Raw genomic sequence first — 18082 nt, 5'->3', positions numbered from 1 at the left:
TTGGAAACACCTCTGTGTATCACCTCGGGAAACCACCATACTATAGCCCAATCCCTCGTGCCACGAACCAGCCACACTTAGCTCAAGCCCACATGCCACAGCGTCTCTATACCGTGGCCAGCATGAGAGATGCAACTAGGAAGCTGTTCTTGGCTCCACTTAGGTGTTCTAGAACCCATTTTTTTAAAGCTTTCTCGGGCCTTATGTAGAGTGCCATATGTAAGCAGACAGTTTCCTCCCACCCACCAATTCCTGAATAACCACTCAGAGGCTTAATATTACTCATAAATGCTCGGCCAGTAGCTCAGGTTTATTGCTAACTATCTCTTACACTTAAATTAACCCATATTTCTTATCTATGCTTTGCCATGAGGTTTGTGGCTTGTTACCTCATTTTCTATACATCTTGCTTTCTGGGCAGCTGGCTGGCTGGCCTCTGCTTGACCCTGCCCTTATTCTGCCTGACTATAGGCCAAAATAGCTTTATTTATCAACCAATGAGAGCAACACATATTCACAGCATACAGAAAGGCCATCCTACAGCAGTTGCCCTCTAAACATGTGCTGTGGCACATACATACTCCTCACCCTGTAACACACATATCATACATATACATACAGTGGTGATGATGATGATGATGATGATGATGATGATGATGATGATAAATAAACCCCATGAAGCTAAGTTAAAGGAAGAAGGGTTTATTCCTGCTCACAGTTCAAGTGTGCAGTCTGTCATAGCAAAGACTTCATGGCAGGAAGAACATGAAGTGGCTGATCTTATTGCACCCAGTCAGGAAGCAAAGAAGATGGCTGCCTTGTGAGCATAGATGGTAAAGCCCACATTTAGGTTAGTCATCAGAGATAACCTAATCTAATCTAATGATAATCTGTTACAGACATGCCCAAAACTTTTCTCCTAGGTGAGTCTAGTTCCTGTCAAGGTGATAATATTAACCATTACAAGGGTCTTGTATGGCCCAGACTGGTCTGGAATTTGCTGAGGTCTCTCCTGCCTGTGTCTCCTGGGTGTTGGAATTACAAGTGTGAGCCAACCATGCCTAGTTTAGTCAGCCTTTTATTGTGGCGGGGGAGCCAAGTGTGGCAGCTCACATCTGCAGTCTCATTACTGAGGAGGATGAAGTAGGTGAATTGCCACAAGTACAGAGTGAGTCCCTGTCTAGGAAAATATAATACAAATTATATAATCAATACAGAAAATATGAAAATAGAGAAAGGAAAATAGACCATCCATAATTTTCTCTGGCATTATCTTTACTGTCTTATATGCAGTATATCTCCCTGTGTACCTAAAACAGGTTGTGTTTTTAGGAGCTGAAGAGATAGATAGCTCAGTGGGTAAGACAGCATACTGCTGTCATGGAGGACCATGTCAGGCTGCTCACTTAAATGATCCACTAGGGATAGTTATAGACAACTATGCTAATTAAGCCAATTAAAAGTATATGAGTTCTTTTATAAGCTGGCAGTCAAGGATAGCTTATGCCTCAGAGTCTGTTGGGGCCAAAGCTCAGGGGTACAGCATTTTTGGTTGGGTTTGTTTTTTGTTTTTTGTATGAGTGCTCTGTTTGCATGTGTGCCTGCCCACCATAAGAGGGCATCAGATCCCACTAGATGGCTGTGAGCTGCCATGTGGGTGCTGGGAATTGAACTCAGGTCCTCTGAAAGAGCAGCCAGGGCTCTTAACCACTGAGCCTTCTCTCCAGTCCAGGGTACAGCATTTTTAAAAATAAACCCCACAGTTACATCAGTGTTTGAGAGGGCTCAGAGCAACATCTTTCTGCAGGCTTAGCAGTATTTTCCAGACCCCACACAACAGTGAGTGCTGACTGTACTTCCTGTTAGTTTATGTTAATGTTTTAGCCTGCACAAACATCAGCTATTCTGGTTAATACTGCTGGACCATGGTCAGGGTCAGTCAGTCCCAAAAGCGTTGCCAAGGCAGATGTGGATGTGGAGGGGATGGAAGGCTGAGGAGTGTCTAGGCAGCTGGAGTCAGGACAAGTCATCGCCATTCATCACAACTACCTGTAGCTCTAGATCTGGGAGATCTTGTGCCTTCTTCTGGCCTCTGGAGCACCTACAGACATGATTAAAAAGATTGTGCATTTATATTTTATGTTACGTTAACCATAATGTATCTATCCAGATTTTCCTTTTTTTATACATTTCTTTCACTTTAGTAGCAAGTTGACCCCTTTTTCCATTTTTTATGCCCTCTGTGCTTAGTCACTGCCTAGAATTTTCATTCTGGTCCATTTGATATTTGCCGAAACCAAATTCATTGGTACCTTGCATCCAGGGTTAATATTAAGGGGTACTTAGAGCCATGTCAGATATTCCAGATCATAGTGCTAGTGGGGACCTGGACTTGGTGGGATCCTGGTGAAGGTGACACCAACACTACACGGGCCGTTAGGTGGCTTAGTAATCAGGTACTGGTTTCTGTATTGAGGGTTTGTCTAAAGTTCTGGGCAGGCTGAGTAAAGCAGAGTAGCTAGTATTAGATGGAGTGATATTTGAATCAATGAAGTGCAGATGGGAGGGGGTCCTTAGCCGGTGTTGAACTGAGTGATATTGAACCAAGGCAGTAATGGGGGTATCTTTGTATGTCTTGAAGTTTAGTCTTTGTATAACTTGACTCCATCCAGTCTGGAGTCAAGCACACACCTGTATCTCCATATTTGCATTCAAAGAGGTTCCAAATGGTTCAAATCAGTCCTGGCTACATATCAACTTCAGGGCTGGCTTGGGGTTCATGATCCCTTGCCTCAAAAACAAAACAATAACAACAAAAAACATAAATCATTCTCTCAAGTGTTGTGGTATGTAGAAATCTCTCTAATCTCACCCAGAAGTGGACAAACTCATTGTTAGTGTACCTGCCAGGCCCTTCCTACCACCACACCCTCTGCTCTGGCCTGGCTAACGACCAGGAGGTACTGATATGTGGAGTTGCCATTTCTTTCTCATTTCAAGGAAGCCAGAAGAGTGTGTTGGATCCCTTGGTGGTTGTGAGCTGCCTTACCTGAGTGCTGGGAATCCAAGCCAGGTTCTCTACAAGAGCTGTGGGTGTTCTTAACCACTCAGCAATCTCTCCAGCCCAAAATGTGTTGTCTGTGCTGGTCTCAACTGGTGGTCTTCCTGCCTATGTCTCTTTAGCATGTCCTACAGGGTCCTTACTATGTAGCTGTGACTGGCCTGGAACTTACTGTGTAGACCAGGCTGACCTCAAACTCAGAGACTGGCCTGCCTCTGCCTCCTCAGTGCTGGGATTAAAGGCGTGCGCCACCCTGCCTGGCTTGTCATTTTGTTACTTGAACTAATTTGTTCCTCTTTCTTCTGCAACTCTGACTTATGACCTGTAAAGTAGAGGTGTGAGACAGGAATTGAAGGAGATGGCAGTGCAGTGTGGCGCCAAGATGAGAGTCAAGTTCAGGTTTGCTGTGAGTCTTTGGCCGTAGACAACGTGTTCTGCTTGGAGAGACATTAACCCATTAGAAGAGTCTCACAGATTTCAATACATGTATTCTCTGAGAGGTCCTGTTAATTCCTTGTTAGGCAAGTTCTTTTTCCTTTCAGGGTCTGATGAATGAGCCCCTTTTCTCTACAGTTGTCCTAATCAAGAAGAGCCTGGGCATCCTTAACCCGACAAGCTGCTTGGGGAGTGGCCTGCCCCTGTTTCTTTTCAACTCACCCTTTACTTTGCTGACCACCTGACATTCCCATCCTGAGTTGATAATAGCGGCAGACCTTCAGCACATCTAGTGGGGAGAAGACAGAGAGGAAGGAGTGTGGTGGTGTTTCTGGAAAGACCTTACGTCTGTATCAGTACACAGGAATCCCTGTGTCTGAGGAGTTGTTCTTGTTCACAGTCTGGGGGTCTATTAATTTTGTTGTTAAGAATAAAGCTGTTCTTGCTCACAAATAGAGAAAGTTGCTCTTTCACTGTTGAGCTAACTAGTTTTTTATTTTATTTTCCTTTATTTTTAAAGACTTTTTAAAATCATTTTTAATTAGGTGTCTTCGTGTGTCTGTATGAGTATGTGCACGTGAGTTCAGATGCCCAAGGAGGCCAGAGATGTCAGAGCCCCGGAGCTGGCGTTCCCACTGGTTGTGAGGCGTCTAACATGAGTGCTGTGGATCAACTTCAGGGCCTCTGTCAGAGCAGTTTGTACTCTTCATTCCTGAGCTGTCTGTCCAGCCCATTGTTGTTACTGTTCTTCTTGAGAAGGTTTAGTTGGGCATAGTAAAGCTTGCTTGGAATCCCAGCACTTGAGGCAGAGACTGGTGGATCTCTGTGAGTTTAAGGCCAACCTGGTCTATATAGTGAGTTCCAAACCACCTAGGGCTACATGGTGAGGTAAGGCACTGTCTTAAAAAAAAAAAAATTAAACAAGAGTAGAGTATAGCAAATAAATACATGACTTTAAGAAAGTTTAAAGTTCCTTTTTTTTTTTAAAGTGGGGCTTCTTAAACTTTTTCCACTCAACCAACCTTTTTCTATGTTTTTTTAATTTTATGTATGTAAGTGTTTTGCCTGAATGTATATGTATGTACCTCATATATACCTGGTACTTGTGGAAATAGAAGGAGCCCTCAGATCCCTTAGAACTGGAGTTACAGATGGTTGTGAGCCACCTTGTAGGTGGGAATCAAGCCCAGGTCCTTGGTCAGAGCAACAAGTGCTCTTAACTGCTGAGCCATCTCTCTAGCCCAACAATCCTTTTTTTTCCCCAAGAAAAATTTAAGACTCTGGGTATATAAGTATAAAAAAAGATGTACAGACTATTACGATTCAATCCATGTGAGTCTATTAAATGGGTAACAGAATTTATTAAGATATAAATTGAGGAAATACACTCACAATTACAGAGCGGAGTAGACAGCAAAAGTCGTCCTCTGATCTGACCAGGAGCCAATCCACCTCCTCCATGTGACTCTTCTCCAACCCCTTATCAGAGGTCACTTACAATGGCAGGAAGCACTGCTTCCTTTGGGCTGTATAGCCCAAGGTCATGGGCAGAGCAAATACTACTACGTATGACACAATAAATAAATTAATAACCCAGAAGCTGGAGGTTGTAGCACACCTGTAATCTCAGCACTTTGGACATGGGGTCAGGAAGATCCTGCAAGTTTAAGGCCAACGTGGTCTGCATTGTGAATTCTACACCAGTGTATATAGTAAGACCCTGACAAAATGAAAACAAAAACACAGTCTGGAGAGATAGTTTAGTGGTTAAGAGCACTGGCTGCTCTTCCAGAGGACCCAGGTTCAGTTGCCAGCACCTGGTGTAAGGAGCTATGAGTTAAAGTTGAGAGTCTCTTTTGACATGAATTTAGAATTCCGTTTTTCAGTTAGTTCCATTTTGACACTTTTCTTGGTTTATTTAAAACCATTATTAAAAGTTGATTTCTCACGGGCGGTGGTGGCGCACGCCTTTAATCCTAGCACTCGGGAGGCAGAGGCAGGCGGATCTCTGTGAGTTCGAGGCCAGCCTGGTCTACAGAGTGAGATCCAGGACAGGCACCAAAACTACACAGAGAAACCCTGTCTCGAGCAAAACAACAAACAAAAAGTTGATTTCTCAGGAGGCAGGCATGGTGCTTTATGCCTGTAATACCAGCAGTTTGGAAGGCGAGAAGATAGTTTGAGGCCTGCCTTACATACAAGACCCCATCTTTTTTAAAAGATCCTTATGAACCACCGTTTATGGGCATAGAACTTTTCTTAAAGAATATTTTTAAAATTTATTTTATGTGGGTAAATGTTCTGTCTGCTTCTGTGTTGTGTGCCATGTGTGTGCAGCGCCTTTGAAGTCGAGAAAATGACATCTGATCCCCTGGAACTGTCGTTACAGACAGCTGTGAGCTGCTGTGCTGGTGCTGGGAATTGAACCCTGGTCCTCTTGGAAGAGCAGCCAGTGCTCTTAACTACTGAGCCATCTCTTCTGCCCCAGGCATACAGTTTTTTATGAGACTTTGTGATACTCTATTAACCATTATTTTTTGTTTTTAAAGTAGGCTCTTATCCCAGATATATGCTGCTGTTATTGAGGCTGTTTTGGCTGCCATTGCATGTTATGCTAAAACTTGCAGTCTGGCAAAGGTAATTTGAGTACCATGTTTCTGTTTTGGAAATTATTATTTAATGCAAATCACCCTAACCGTTTTGTTCTTTGGATGCCTTGCAGTACTCACTTGTGTGAGTTAGGGCCTTGGTAGTTGAGCCGATAGCACTTGAGCAGCTGCTGCCTGTGGCCATGCTGCTACTATTTTGTGAGCCTTTATAAACACCTGTTTGTGTTAAAGACAAGTCATCGTTTGGTTAATAGACAGGACACTTTGAGAAGTCAAAGGAAAACAAAAGGTTATTCCACTGAATTTTAATGAAGCTAGTAAAGCTTATTTTGAGCTCTGTAGTTGTTTCTCCTAATTGAGTGTTTAAAACTCAATATGGGCTAGAAAGTCTGACTTACCTTTCTTAGGCAAGCCTGCATATACTCGCTCTCTGACCAGTTTCTTCCTTGCTGTTTTGCGGTTAACCTGCCCTGCTGAGTTGGATTCCTAAATCTGACCCAGTAAGATGAGAAGAGACGGCTTGATGCCTTCCAAAGCCAGTAGGACTTTTCCTGAAGGAAGCCAGTTGACAGTGGAAAGGTTGTGTATGATGTAGATCTCAGAGGGACTGTAGCTGTAGTCACAGCCCCTTGGCATCCCCTTCCTACCGAACTTGAATCCTGGTAATGATGTGGGTTTCCTCAGCTCTTTTAGCTGCTGCATAGTAGAAAGCCTCTGCAGATCCATGAGATGTCCTTCAATATACATTCTCACATCGTTTTTTCCCCCTGATCATCTGTAGCTTGAGTTATTTGAATATTTTTAATGTCTAGCAGAAACTGAGGGCATTGGTCCCTCCCCAGCACATTGCCAGTGCTCGAATGGCACTCCAGCTGCCTAACTGGCTGCCTCCATCTCTCCAGCAGATCAGATGCCAGTGCGCCCCTGCCTAAGTACAGTTTCCTGTGAGCCCAGCAGGCACCTGTCCCCATAACCTGATGCTTTCACTTTAATCTTTTGAGGTATACAAAGTAGTCACATAGAAGGGAAGGGCACTGGCCACCTTTTAGAAGGGCCTTTCCTGTCAGTGATATAGATACTTTTGCTGCTTGAAAGCTAATTGTTTTGTTGCTGGTTTTACAGGCCAAGGAGGTAGCAGAGCATACTCTGGAATCTGAGCTAGCATTCACTGAATTGGTTTCATTCAAAGCAGATCTACGGTAAGCTATAGCTGATACTTTTATGTATTTTTTATGAGAATTAAGAAAAAAATTAAAGATCCCCTTGTCCTTTATAATTTATATTCCACGCTTCTCTCCTTTTGAAAATGTTCCAGTAAAATAATAGGATGAAGGAAAATCATTCACGATCAGGATGGAAAAGCTGTATCAGGAAGAGTCTTACATAGGTTTTGAAAACTAGAATGTGAGGCAGATTCATACTAGAACTGTGGTTCCTGGTCCTAGAGATAAGTAGGTGAAAGCAGGGGAACCTCAAAGGTAGAGCTGGGAGGGACAGGAGATTTAGGCACATGAAGATAATCACTAATGAAGAGACTTGCTGTCAGGTGATGGTGGCGCACACCTTTAATCCCCGCACTTAGGAGGCCAAGGCAGGCAGATCTCTGTGAGTTCAAGGCCAGCCTGGTCTATAGAGTGAGTTCCAGGATAGCCAGGCTACACAGAGAAACCCTGTCTCAGAGAGAGAGAGAGAGACAGAGACAGAGACTTGCTCTGGAGCTCACCTGCCCTTTAGGTGGCAGGGAGTCTGGCTCCTTGTTCACCTATCACATCTCCCAGCATGCCCCTCTACAGCACTGTGCTGTCTCTGTCCATAGCAGAATTTTCTTGAACTCAGTCCACTCTACCCTCCATCCCACAAAAGGACAATTTTTGTGTGTGTATGTAGTTTTATACAAAGACCAATACTGGAAAGTTTATTTAAGAATACTTCTAGCCCGGCATGGTGGCACACACCTTTAATCCCAGCACTTCAGAGGCAGAGGCAGGTGGATCTCTGTGAGTTAGAGCCAGCCTGATCCACATGGCAAGTCGGAGCTACATAATACTAAGGCACCCTGTCTTTAAAAAAACAAAAGACAAAGAATACTTCTGGGTGTGCTCTGCCCTACTGCCTGTTCCTGCGTGCCCCACATTTTTTTAACATCTGGGGTCCTGAGTAGTAAGAAAGGAACATTTGGTGGATAGGTTAGTTGACTGACATATAGGAAGAACTCTGGTGTGTGGCTGCAGCTCCCTGAGTGGAAGGAAGAGCCGGAATGCTGGTACAAGTCCTTCATCTTGTTACAGGTCTCTCTTCCCAGAGGTCCTGGCTATGAAAAGGGAGAAACAGAGGAATCCCCTTGTAACCTCTGTTCCTTAAGACCTTAGTGGAGAGCCCCAGCTGTGCTCATTGAAGTGAGGTAGGGAGCCTTCCACAGCTGATTTTAGAGCACTCACTTTGTAGAGGGATTGGACAAGTAATCTTAGTTGCTGTGGTAGTGAGGCCTTTTCTGTCACCACAGGCTGACAGTCATTCTGTTCATTCTGCTCCTCCAGCTCTTGCCCATGCCACCTGTAAAGTTTCTGGGGCCAGAATGAACCATCCTAGCTAGAGGAAGCAGAAGGAGAAATCACTGAGCAAAAAGAAAGTCTCCCAGGCCAGTCTTCAGTCTGAAATCATAACCGCTTCCCTCCACCAGGATCGCTTCACTGAGGTCCTGAAGTTCATCACATTAGCATATCTTCCCTTAGAAGAGGAAGGAAGAGGGAGCAAAGAGTAGACACAGGAAGCTCATGTGTGATTGACTAGCTCTTGCTAAGACATGAAATTAAGCTTATATATGCACATGCAGTTTTAAAACTTTCTTGAGTTGGCAAGATGACTTACCAGGTAAGATCACTCACTGCCAATCCTGATGACCTGAATTCAGTTCCCAGAACCCACATTGTGGGTGGAGATAACTAACTAACTCCTGCAAGTTGTCCTCTGATCTCTACATGTGCAAGATAGTATAGACACATACATACACATACATACATACATACATACATACATACATACATAATATAAATGTTTAAAAAAAAGTTTACAGAAAGAGTAAGCCAAGACTGAGCTTGGTGGCACATGTCTGTAATCTCAGCACTCAGGAGGCAGAGGCAGGAGCATTACTGCACATTTGAGGCCGGCCTGATCTACAGAGCAGGTTGTAGGCCAGCCAAGGTGACACAGTGAGACTGTCTCAGAAAGACCTTTGTCTCCCAGAGGGAAAGCAGGAAAGTTCTCCTTCAGTTCTGAAGGCTTGACCCTGCTGTGGCTTCATAGCAGAGGACTTTGAATGGCAAAAGTACCTTCTGCTTGGGTAAAGAGCAGGGTTGGCAAGTTGACCCAAGAGTACTAAAAAGGATGAAGAGTCAAGTCGTCTGTAGACACTGAAGAACAGAAGCCCAGGGCCAGGAGAGGACCCTCCCAGTCAGTCTGCATTGGATATTGTGCCTGTGCATAGCCAAGAGTTGAGGCAGACTTGAGAACCAGCACAGATGCAGGGCCATGGATGGAATAAGATCCAGGTTCCATATCTGGTGATGTCATGGGACCTTGAGGAAGACATCTAAGATAACTAAGCAAGGATGATTCTCGAGCTGTAGTGGCACAGACCTTTAATCCCAGAACTTGGGAGGCAGAGGCAGGAGGATCTCTATGAGTTCGAGGCTAGTCTGGTCTATATAGTGAGTTCTAGGACAGCCAGAGCTACATAGTAAGACCCTGTCTAAAAACAAACAACAACAACATAAGATGGTAAGACATCACTTGATTGAGTGGCCTTGACAGTCTAGGGAAGATACACTGAAGAAGCAAGAATTTCAGAGCATTCTGACCCAGTGCTGAACAAGAGTCTTGACTTCTGTTTTGTTCCCTTTCTGTCTGCAGCTCCAAGGTGGCTTTTCATATTCATGCTGTGAATAACCAGGGAAGGTAGGTGCAATCATGGTGACTCCTTTCATGGGGAAATGTAAGAACAAAGGAAGAGGCTGTCCAGTTGGGGTACATGCCTGGAACCTCAGCACTCAGGAGGCAGAGGCAGGAGGATCGAGTTTGAGACCTGAGGGCCAGTGGGATAGCTCAGGAAAGGCAAGAAGATCATAAGTTCATGGTCATCCTCCAATACCTGGAAATTGTAATGCCAACCTGGGCTACATACAGCTGTGTTTGAGAGAGAGACCTTATTGCTGCTACAGTTACTGGCCTCAGCACACTCCAGTCTGGGAGGGCTGCCATTCTACACTTGCTGTGCTTGTCTGAGTCCCTGTACCCAATTTTGGTCTCATGGGAAGTTAAGAGGCTGGAGTCAGGTACTGATACTATTCTTTTCAGTGTTAATTCTATGCACATGTAATCCAATGTTTGGTTTATTCTTTGTTGAGATGGGGGTCTCATATAACCCAGGCTAGCCCTAAACTTCTGTGTTCCTGCCCCCACTCCTCAGCTGCATAGTGAGTTTGAAGCCAGCCTGGGCTACATGAGGCCCTGTTTGAAAACAAACAGAAACCATAATGTTTTAATGTATTTCTCTACTGTCTCTCTCTTCTAGAATTGTGCCTCTGGATAATGAAGATAGCTTGTCCTTTGTGAAAACGGTAAGCAGTTAGCAGAACTCTTAAGAGTCAGCGGCTGGAATGGCTATAGAGGGTCATCTGCAAAGGATTTGTTGCAAGTAAATGACTGAGAAGTTCTACGGGCAGCTGACATTTTGAGAACCTTGTGTGGAAATGTGAACTGAGCGCAACAAACAAATTTTCAGTGATTCCTTTTTTCCCCTGTTTTTTAAGATTTTATTTTTACTTGTGTGTATGCCACATGTATGCTGGTACCCAGTGGATACCAGAAGAGGGCATCAGATCCTCTGGAGCTGGAGTTACAGGAAGTGGTGAGCTGCCCAGTGTTGGTGCTGGGAACTGAACTCAGGTCTTCTGGAAGAGCAGCACATATCCTGATTGCTGAGCCATCTCTCCAGCCTTTCAAGGGCTTCTTTTCACTATAAGATCTGCACTGGCTGCCTTCACAGGAACCACGGGAATTAGACAATAGCCCATAGGTGCCCTTGTGTCTCATGAAGTAGGGTAGTCAGAGCAGAATTTTCCGTATCCTCTGCTGGGGCAATGGAATGATTTAAAAATAAACTGAGCCAGGCATGGTAGTGTACGCCTTTAATTCCAGCACTCCAAAGGTAGAGGCAGGCAGATCTCTGTGAGTTTGAGGCCAGTCTGGTCTACATAGAGAGTTCCAGACCGGCTAGGAGTACATAGTGAAACCCTGCCTGAAAAAACAAAAATAAATAAAATAAAAATTGAAATATATTGAAATATTGGTCATTGGGGTAAAGGGCATGGCATGAAGAAGTTAGAATTTATAGGCATTTTCAGCCATAAGTAAATAAGGTCTATTTACTCCAGGGCAACCCTGAGGAAAAGAGTATTGGCAAACAGAACATGAGATGGTAGATTAAAACCAAGATCCAGGTTGTAGAATGTATGTGCACTTTCTTAATTCCAGAAAGCTGTGGTCGTCTGCAGTTGAGTGGATAGCTGCAGCGGACTTGTTACAAATGCATCCTCTCTTCCCAAAAAGTAATAATAAAAAGATATCCCCATCCCCAGGAGGAAAGCTCTTCAGAATTCTTAACACAAGAATAGTTTGAAAATTGTGAGTAATGACTGCTTATACTGTGTGTGGTCCCTTTGTAAAAGTCTAAACTATGTATTGGGAAATGCTGCCAGATGTCATACCTTTAATCCTAGCACTCAGGAGACATAGTGATTCCAGGCAAGCCTAGGATACATAATGAGACCATATCCTTTTTTTAAATCATTTGAGACACTGGAAATGCTTTAATTTTTATTTTTTCATCCTAGCTTTGTTTTTATTTTGTATGGATGGGTGTTTTGCCTGACCTCTATCTGTGCACCACATATATGCAGTCTCCACTGAGGCCAGAAGAGGGTGTTGATCTCTTGGGATTGGAGTTACAGACTGCCTGAGCAGCCATGTAGAAGCTGGGAATCAAACCCAGGTCCTCTGGAAGAGCAGCCAGTGCTCTTAACTGCTGTGCCGTCTGTCCAGCCCCAGATATTTAGGTGATAACACCTTATTTCCTTGCTGACCTCTAACCCATGACTTCTCTTAGACTTTTGTGTGGTGCTTGTTAAGGTGCTTGGTACAATAAGAAGTGATTGGCAATAAATTAGAATCAATTCTTTTATGTTGCTTAATTCATTCAAAGCCAGGCATGGTGCTTTATAATGTCACCTACTTGGGAGGCTGAGGCAGAGGATTCCTTGAGTCCGTCAGATAAAGGCCAGCCTGGACAGCGTACTGCACCATACTGCATACATGTACCAAGACCTGAGTTTGAGACCCAGCACCACCTGAACTGGGCACACAAGCCTGTAATCCCAGCATTTATCAGATGGAATCAGAAAGAAGATGAAGAATTCAGCAGTTCCTTTTAAGAGGGTATATGCAGAGGGCGGAGGAAGACATTACATGCCCTGCTCTACTGCTGTTTACTTGGCTCTTTTGAGACAGGGTCTCAGAAACCTGGATCTAGGCTGGGGTCAGCAGGCCCTGGCTCTGCTCCTTTCTCTACGCCCACCCCAGCACTTGCTTTTTATGTGGGTGTTGGGAATTTGAACACAGCTCCTCATGCTGGCAGTGTTTTGGTTAGTTTTTGTCAACTTGACACAAACTAGAGATCCCTGGGAAGAGGGACCTTCAAGTGAGGAATTGCCTCTATCAGATTGGCTTGTGGACATGTCTGGGACGTTGATAATTGATGGAGAAGAAGCCTAGCCCTCTGTGGGTGGTACCAGCCTTAGGCAGGTGGTCCTTGATTGTATAAGAAAGCAGGCTGAGCAAATCCAGGCAGGCAAGCCGTAAGCAGTGTTCCTCCATGTTCCTGCATCAGTTCCTGCACTGGCTTTTCTTGATGGTGGACTGACCTGTAAGCCACATCAACCCTTCCTCCCTAAGTTGCTTTGGTCTTGGTGTTTTCATAGCAACAGAAACCAAACTAAAATGCCCAGCCATTGCTCTGTCCTAGCTTTTCTAGTTTTGTGAAGAATGTCATTGTCGCCGGGCAGTGGTGGCTCAGGCAGAGGCAGGCAGATCTCTGTGAGTCCAGGAGAGCCTGGGCTACACAGAGAAACCCTATCTTGAAAAACAAAAAAGAATGTCATTGTGATTTTTTCTTCCTGTCACCAGAGACTGACCCCAGGGCCTTGTGCTTGCTAGGCAAGCATTTTACCACTGAGCTAAATCCACAGGCCTGTCATCAGAGTTTTGATGACGAGTTCTTTGAATCTGTAGTTATTTTTAGTAGCATTTGCACAGGTCTTCCCATTATCTAGTCAGCTAGTGTCTCTACTTAATTTCTTTTTTCAGCCTCTTACTGTATTTCTTGTAGAGGTCTTTCACCTCCTTGGTTAGGTTATTTCTTTTTTAAAGCTGTTACAAGAGATACTTTTCCTAATTGCCTTCCCAGCATGTTCATCACACACACACACACAGACACAGACACACACACACACACACACACACACAGACACACACACACACAGACACACACACACAGACACACACGATTGTGTATCATATAAATTTAATCCCACCATATGGGAGGCAGAGGCTGTCTACTTCTAGTTTCTTCAGAAATTTTATTTAATTTTTAAAGATTTATTTATTTACTATGTATACAGTGTTCTGCCTGCACACCAGGAGGGGGCGCCAGATCTCATTATAGAAATTTTATTTTTAAGGTGTGCTAGAATTAAAGGTGTGCACCACCACACCCTGCTCTAAGCTTTTCTTTAATTTAATTTTTACAAATTGGAAACTTAGCTGGGTGGGATCTTGCCCTGAGGTCACCACTCCTTTATTCCATTTCTTAACCTCTTTTATCTCTTATTTCCTTGAATACAGGACTTAGCTCCACTTTCTGGTGCTCCTTTTCTCCTCAAATATTTTTTCTTGTTCAGCTTGTTCCTTTTCATTATTTATCTTTATTAGAGTTAACACTAATAACCACAAAACAGAGTCTATACTAGGCTGTTATGAGATTTCTTCTGAGAATGGAATTAATCCGAAACTCTCCACTTTAGCCTCAGGCAGACTCTTCCCACAAGGGAAAAAAAAACAGCTTTCTTCACCAAAATATCACAAGAACAATCTCTAGGCAACATCTCTGAGACTCCTGACCCAGGCCCCACAGTTCAAATCACACTCAGCACCACTGTCTTCCATGCTCCTACTAGTATGGCCCTTAACTGCTTTTCTAATCCACAGTCCCAAGGTCCATGACAAACAAAAATGTAGTCAAGATTATCACAGCAACTCCCCAGTCCCTGGTACCGACATCTGTCTTAGGGTTTCTATTGCTGTGAAGCAACACTATGACCACAGCAACTCTTATAAAGAAAACATTTAATTGGGGTGGCTTACAGTTTCAGAGGTTCAGGCCATTCTCTTCATGGTGGGAAGCAAAGGCCTAATGCAGACAGACATGGTGCTGGAGAAGGAGCTGAGAGTTCTACATCTTGATCTGCAGGTAACAGAAAGTGAACTGTGTCCCACACTGGGCGTAGATTGAACATATGAGACCTCAGCGCCCACCTCCACAGTGACACACTTCCTCCAACAAGGCCACACCTCCTATAGTGCCACTCCCTCTGGGGACCATTTTCTTTCAAACCACTACATGTCCCCTATAAGGTTTGGAGACTGGGGTGAAGAAAATATAAAGTATATTGTAATGATAAATAAAAAGATGAGGTGAAGTGGGCACCTTTCAGTGGGCCCTGCCAAGGTGTGCCACTAAGCACACACGACACGTGCAACAGAATTAGTGCAAGAGGTTTATGGTGGGGGAGGTAGGGAGAGAGTGAAAAGGCCGTGTCGGAGCGGGGACATAAGAGAGCAGACAGACAGACAGAGGAGAGGAAAGAAGAGGAAACGGGAAAGAAGCAGCAAAGAGAGGATTAGAGGCAAAGAGACAGGAGAGGTAAAGAGTGAGCTGTGCCTGGCGGCACTCTTAAGGGGCGCACATGTCGCATAGCTGGCGGTGGAAGGGCACCTGGCGACAGGTGATGACGTAACTGCCTTGGCGCAGAGGCAGGCTGCTGCTGCCGCCGTGAAACATAAGTAATAGATTAAGGTATCAATATTTAAGTCGTGGAGTGAAGGAGGAATGGGGAGGGAGGGAAGAAAGGGAAGATAAGAAGGGAGGTATGCAGTTAAAGAGTCAACAAATGAAGAGTTGCCGGGAAGACGGCGGCCCCAGTGTTTAAGAGTGCTTGCTCTGCCAGCAGGAGGGCCTGAATGGGATCCCAACACCTGTGGGAAAGCCAGACATGGCTTCACGTCTCTGTAACTCCAGCATTGGGAGCACAAGCCAGGTAGATCTCAGGAGCCAGCCCCCCAGCCAAAAAAGCAAGTGTCCACTTTAGTGAGTGTCTCAGTTAGGGTTTCTGTTGCTGTGGCAAAACACTATGGGCAAGGCTGCTTACAGAAGGAAGAGTTTGGGTGAATGATAGTCCACCCCACCAGCATCATGGTGGGGAGCAGGGCAGCCACAGAACAGCAGCTGAGGGCTCACATCTCAGTCCACAAACAGGAACCAGAAAGAGCTAACTGGAAATGGTACAAGTCTTTGGAAATTCAAAGTCTACCCCCAGTGACGTACTTTCTAACAAGGCCACACCTCCTAATCCTCCCCAAACAATCACCAACTGGGGACCAAGTATTCAAATGTCTGAGATTATGAGGAACATCTCATTCAAACCACCACATTCCATTCTCTGGTCCCTGTAGTCTCACAACCATATCATAGTGCAAATTTAGTTCAGCTTCAAAAATCACCATAGCCTTTTAGTCTCAAGACTGTTTAAAAGTCCAGAATCTCTTCTGAGATTCAAGGCAATCTCTTAATTGAACCTCCTGTAAAATAAAGCAAATTGCGTACTGTCTTAGTTAAGGTTTCTTTTGCTGTGAAGAGACACCATGACCACTGCAACTCTTACGAAGGAAAAACATTTAATTGGAGTGGCTTACTTACAGTTTCAGAGGTTTAGTCCATTATCATCATGGTGGGACATGGCAGTGTGCAGGCAGACATGGTTTTGGAGAAGTAGTGGAGTACCCTACATCTTGGCTTGCAGGCAACAGAAAGTGGTCTGAGACACTGGGTGGTATTTTGAGCATAGGAGACCTCAAAGCCTGCCTTCGAAGTGTCACACTTCCTCCAACGGGACCACACCTGCTCCAACAAAGCCACACCTCCCAATAGTGCCAGTCCCTTTGGGAGCCATTTTCTTTCAAACCACCACACATACTTCTAACATACAATGCCACATAATATACATTATTATTCTCAAAGGGAGGAATCAGGACATAGTGAGAAACTAACTCTATAGACCAAGCTGGCCTTGAACTCATGGAGATCGTCATGTCTTTGAGTCCCCAGTGCTGGAATTAAAGTCATGTACCACCACAACCAGTGCAGGGTCAATTTTTAAGTAAATTAGAATTGGCAACTCTAGAGAAGCCCATTATCTACTACTGTCTGGCCTAGAACTTACTAAGTAGACCAGGCTGGCCTTGAACTCACAGAGATCTGCCTATGTGTCTGACTTTTCTTTCTGAGTGCCTCTCTTTCCCTTTTAACCCTCATGCTTCAATCTGTGTTAAATTATTTTTTTAACTCTGCCAAAAACAAAAAACCTACTTGACTATGAACATTATGACACTATGACAAGTCAGTCTGATAATTCAGATTGCTATGGGCTAACAGATAAGTAGTGTATGCACTGTGAGTGCTGTGGACAAAGGGATGATTCATATCCTAAGCAAGATGGAGTGAGACAGCATTAAATGTAATCATTCTGTCCAGAATGCAATATAGTTTAAAATCCATGCATTGCTTATTTCTGGAGTTGACCATTTCATTCTTTTCTCCACTGTTGGCCGTGCCTAACTGAAGTCATAGTGAGTGCAGTCTTGGCTCAGAGGGCAGGAGGCTCTGCTGTGTTGGAATGAGCATCTGCAGCTATGTGCTGTACTCATAAATACCCACGGAGACAGACATGTGTACCAACGTAATGAATACCTTCCTTCACCAGCACCTTTCCTGCCTCGCTGAGAGAGAGCTGAAACCTAAACCACGGGATTGTTAAAAGTGTGATACTATGAGAGTATGAAGTGAATGGGAGCTCCAAAGCCTGGGAGAAACACCTCTGACTCTATAGGCTGTAGCCAGTCATTATTAAGAAGGAAGAGATGGCTCAGTGGTTAAGAGCACTGTCTACTCTTCCAGACGACCTGAGTTCAATTCCCAGCAACCCTTGGTGGCTCACAACCATCTACAATGAGATTGGATGCCCTCTTCTTATTATGCAGGCATATGTGCAAATAGAACATTCATATACAGAAATAAATAAATCTTAAAAAAAAAAAAAAAAGCCAGGCCATGGTGTTGCATACCTTTAATCCCAGCACTCAGGAGGAAGAGGCAGGTGGATCTCTGTGAGTTCAGGACAGCCTGGGCTACACAGCGAGTTCCAGGAATGGCACCAAAACTACACAGAGAAACCCTGTCTCGAGAAAAACAAAAACAAAAGGAAAGAGAAAGAAGGCTGTGGGGCTGGAGAGAAGGCTCAGCAGTTAAGAGCACTGACTGCTCTTGCAGATGGTCAGATTCAGTTCTCAGCCCTTATGTGGGGTGGCTCACGACTGTCTGTAACTCCAGTTCCGGGGGATCCGACATCCTCTTCTGGCTTCTGTAGGTACCTGTGCACACACAGCAGACACATAAAAAACATTTTTAAGTTTAAAAAAGAAAAGAAGAAAGACCATGTTGTTTCTTAGGAGGATGACAATTTGAGGGAATTTATAAGAACATAAAGGTACTGTCCTTCCAGCCTGTGCAGGTCTCAAGTCAAAGATCACC

General features: G+C 44.3%; 1 protein-coding gene across 3 annotated transcripts in view; it reads left to right on the top strand.

Annotated features, from left to right (window-relative positions):
• The window catches only part of C4H20orf194 (chromosome 4 C20orf194 homolog), a 139872-nt gene that overhangs the window by 57508 nt on the left and 64282 nt on the right, over positions 1 to 18082 (top strand). For 2 of the 3 annotated variants that reach the window (XM_028878582.2, XM_028878584.2), the window contains exons 13-16: positions 6046 to 6133; positions 7228 to 7304; positions 10015 to 10059; positions 10676 to 10721. In XM_028878582.2, the coding sequence (XP_028734415.1) occupies positions 6046 to 6133; positions 7228 to 7304; positions 10015 to 10059; positions 10676 to 10721 (256 nt within the window). The remainder of the gene's footprint in view (positions 1 to 6045; positions 6134 to 7227; positions 7305 to 10014; positions 10060 to 10675; positions 10722 to 18082) is intronic. The other variant, XM_028878583.2, reaches the window with a different exon arrangement.

Source organism: Peromyscus leucopus, chromosome 4 (genome assembly GCF_004664715.2).
Source record: "Peromyscus leucopus breed LL Stock chromosome 4, UCI_PerLeu_2.1, whole genome shotgun sequence".
NCBI classification, from domain to species: Eukaryota; Metazoa; Chordata; class Mammalia; order Rodentia; family Cricetidae; genus Peromyscus; species Peromyscus leucopus.
Note: the sequence above shows the minus strand (reverse complement) of the source record. Positions and strands in the feature narration are given on the sequence as shown.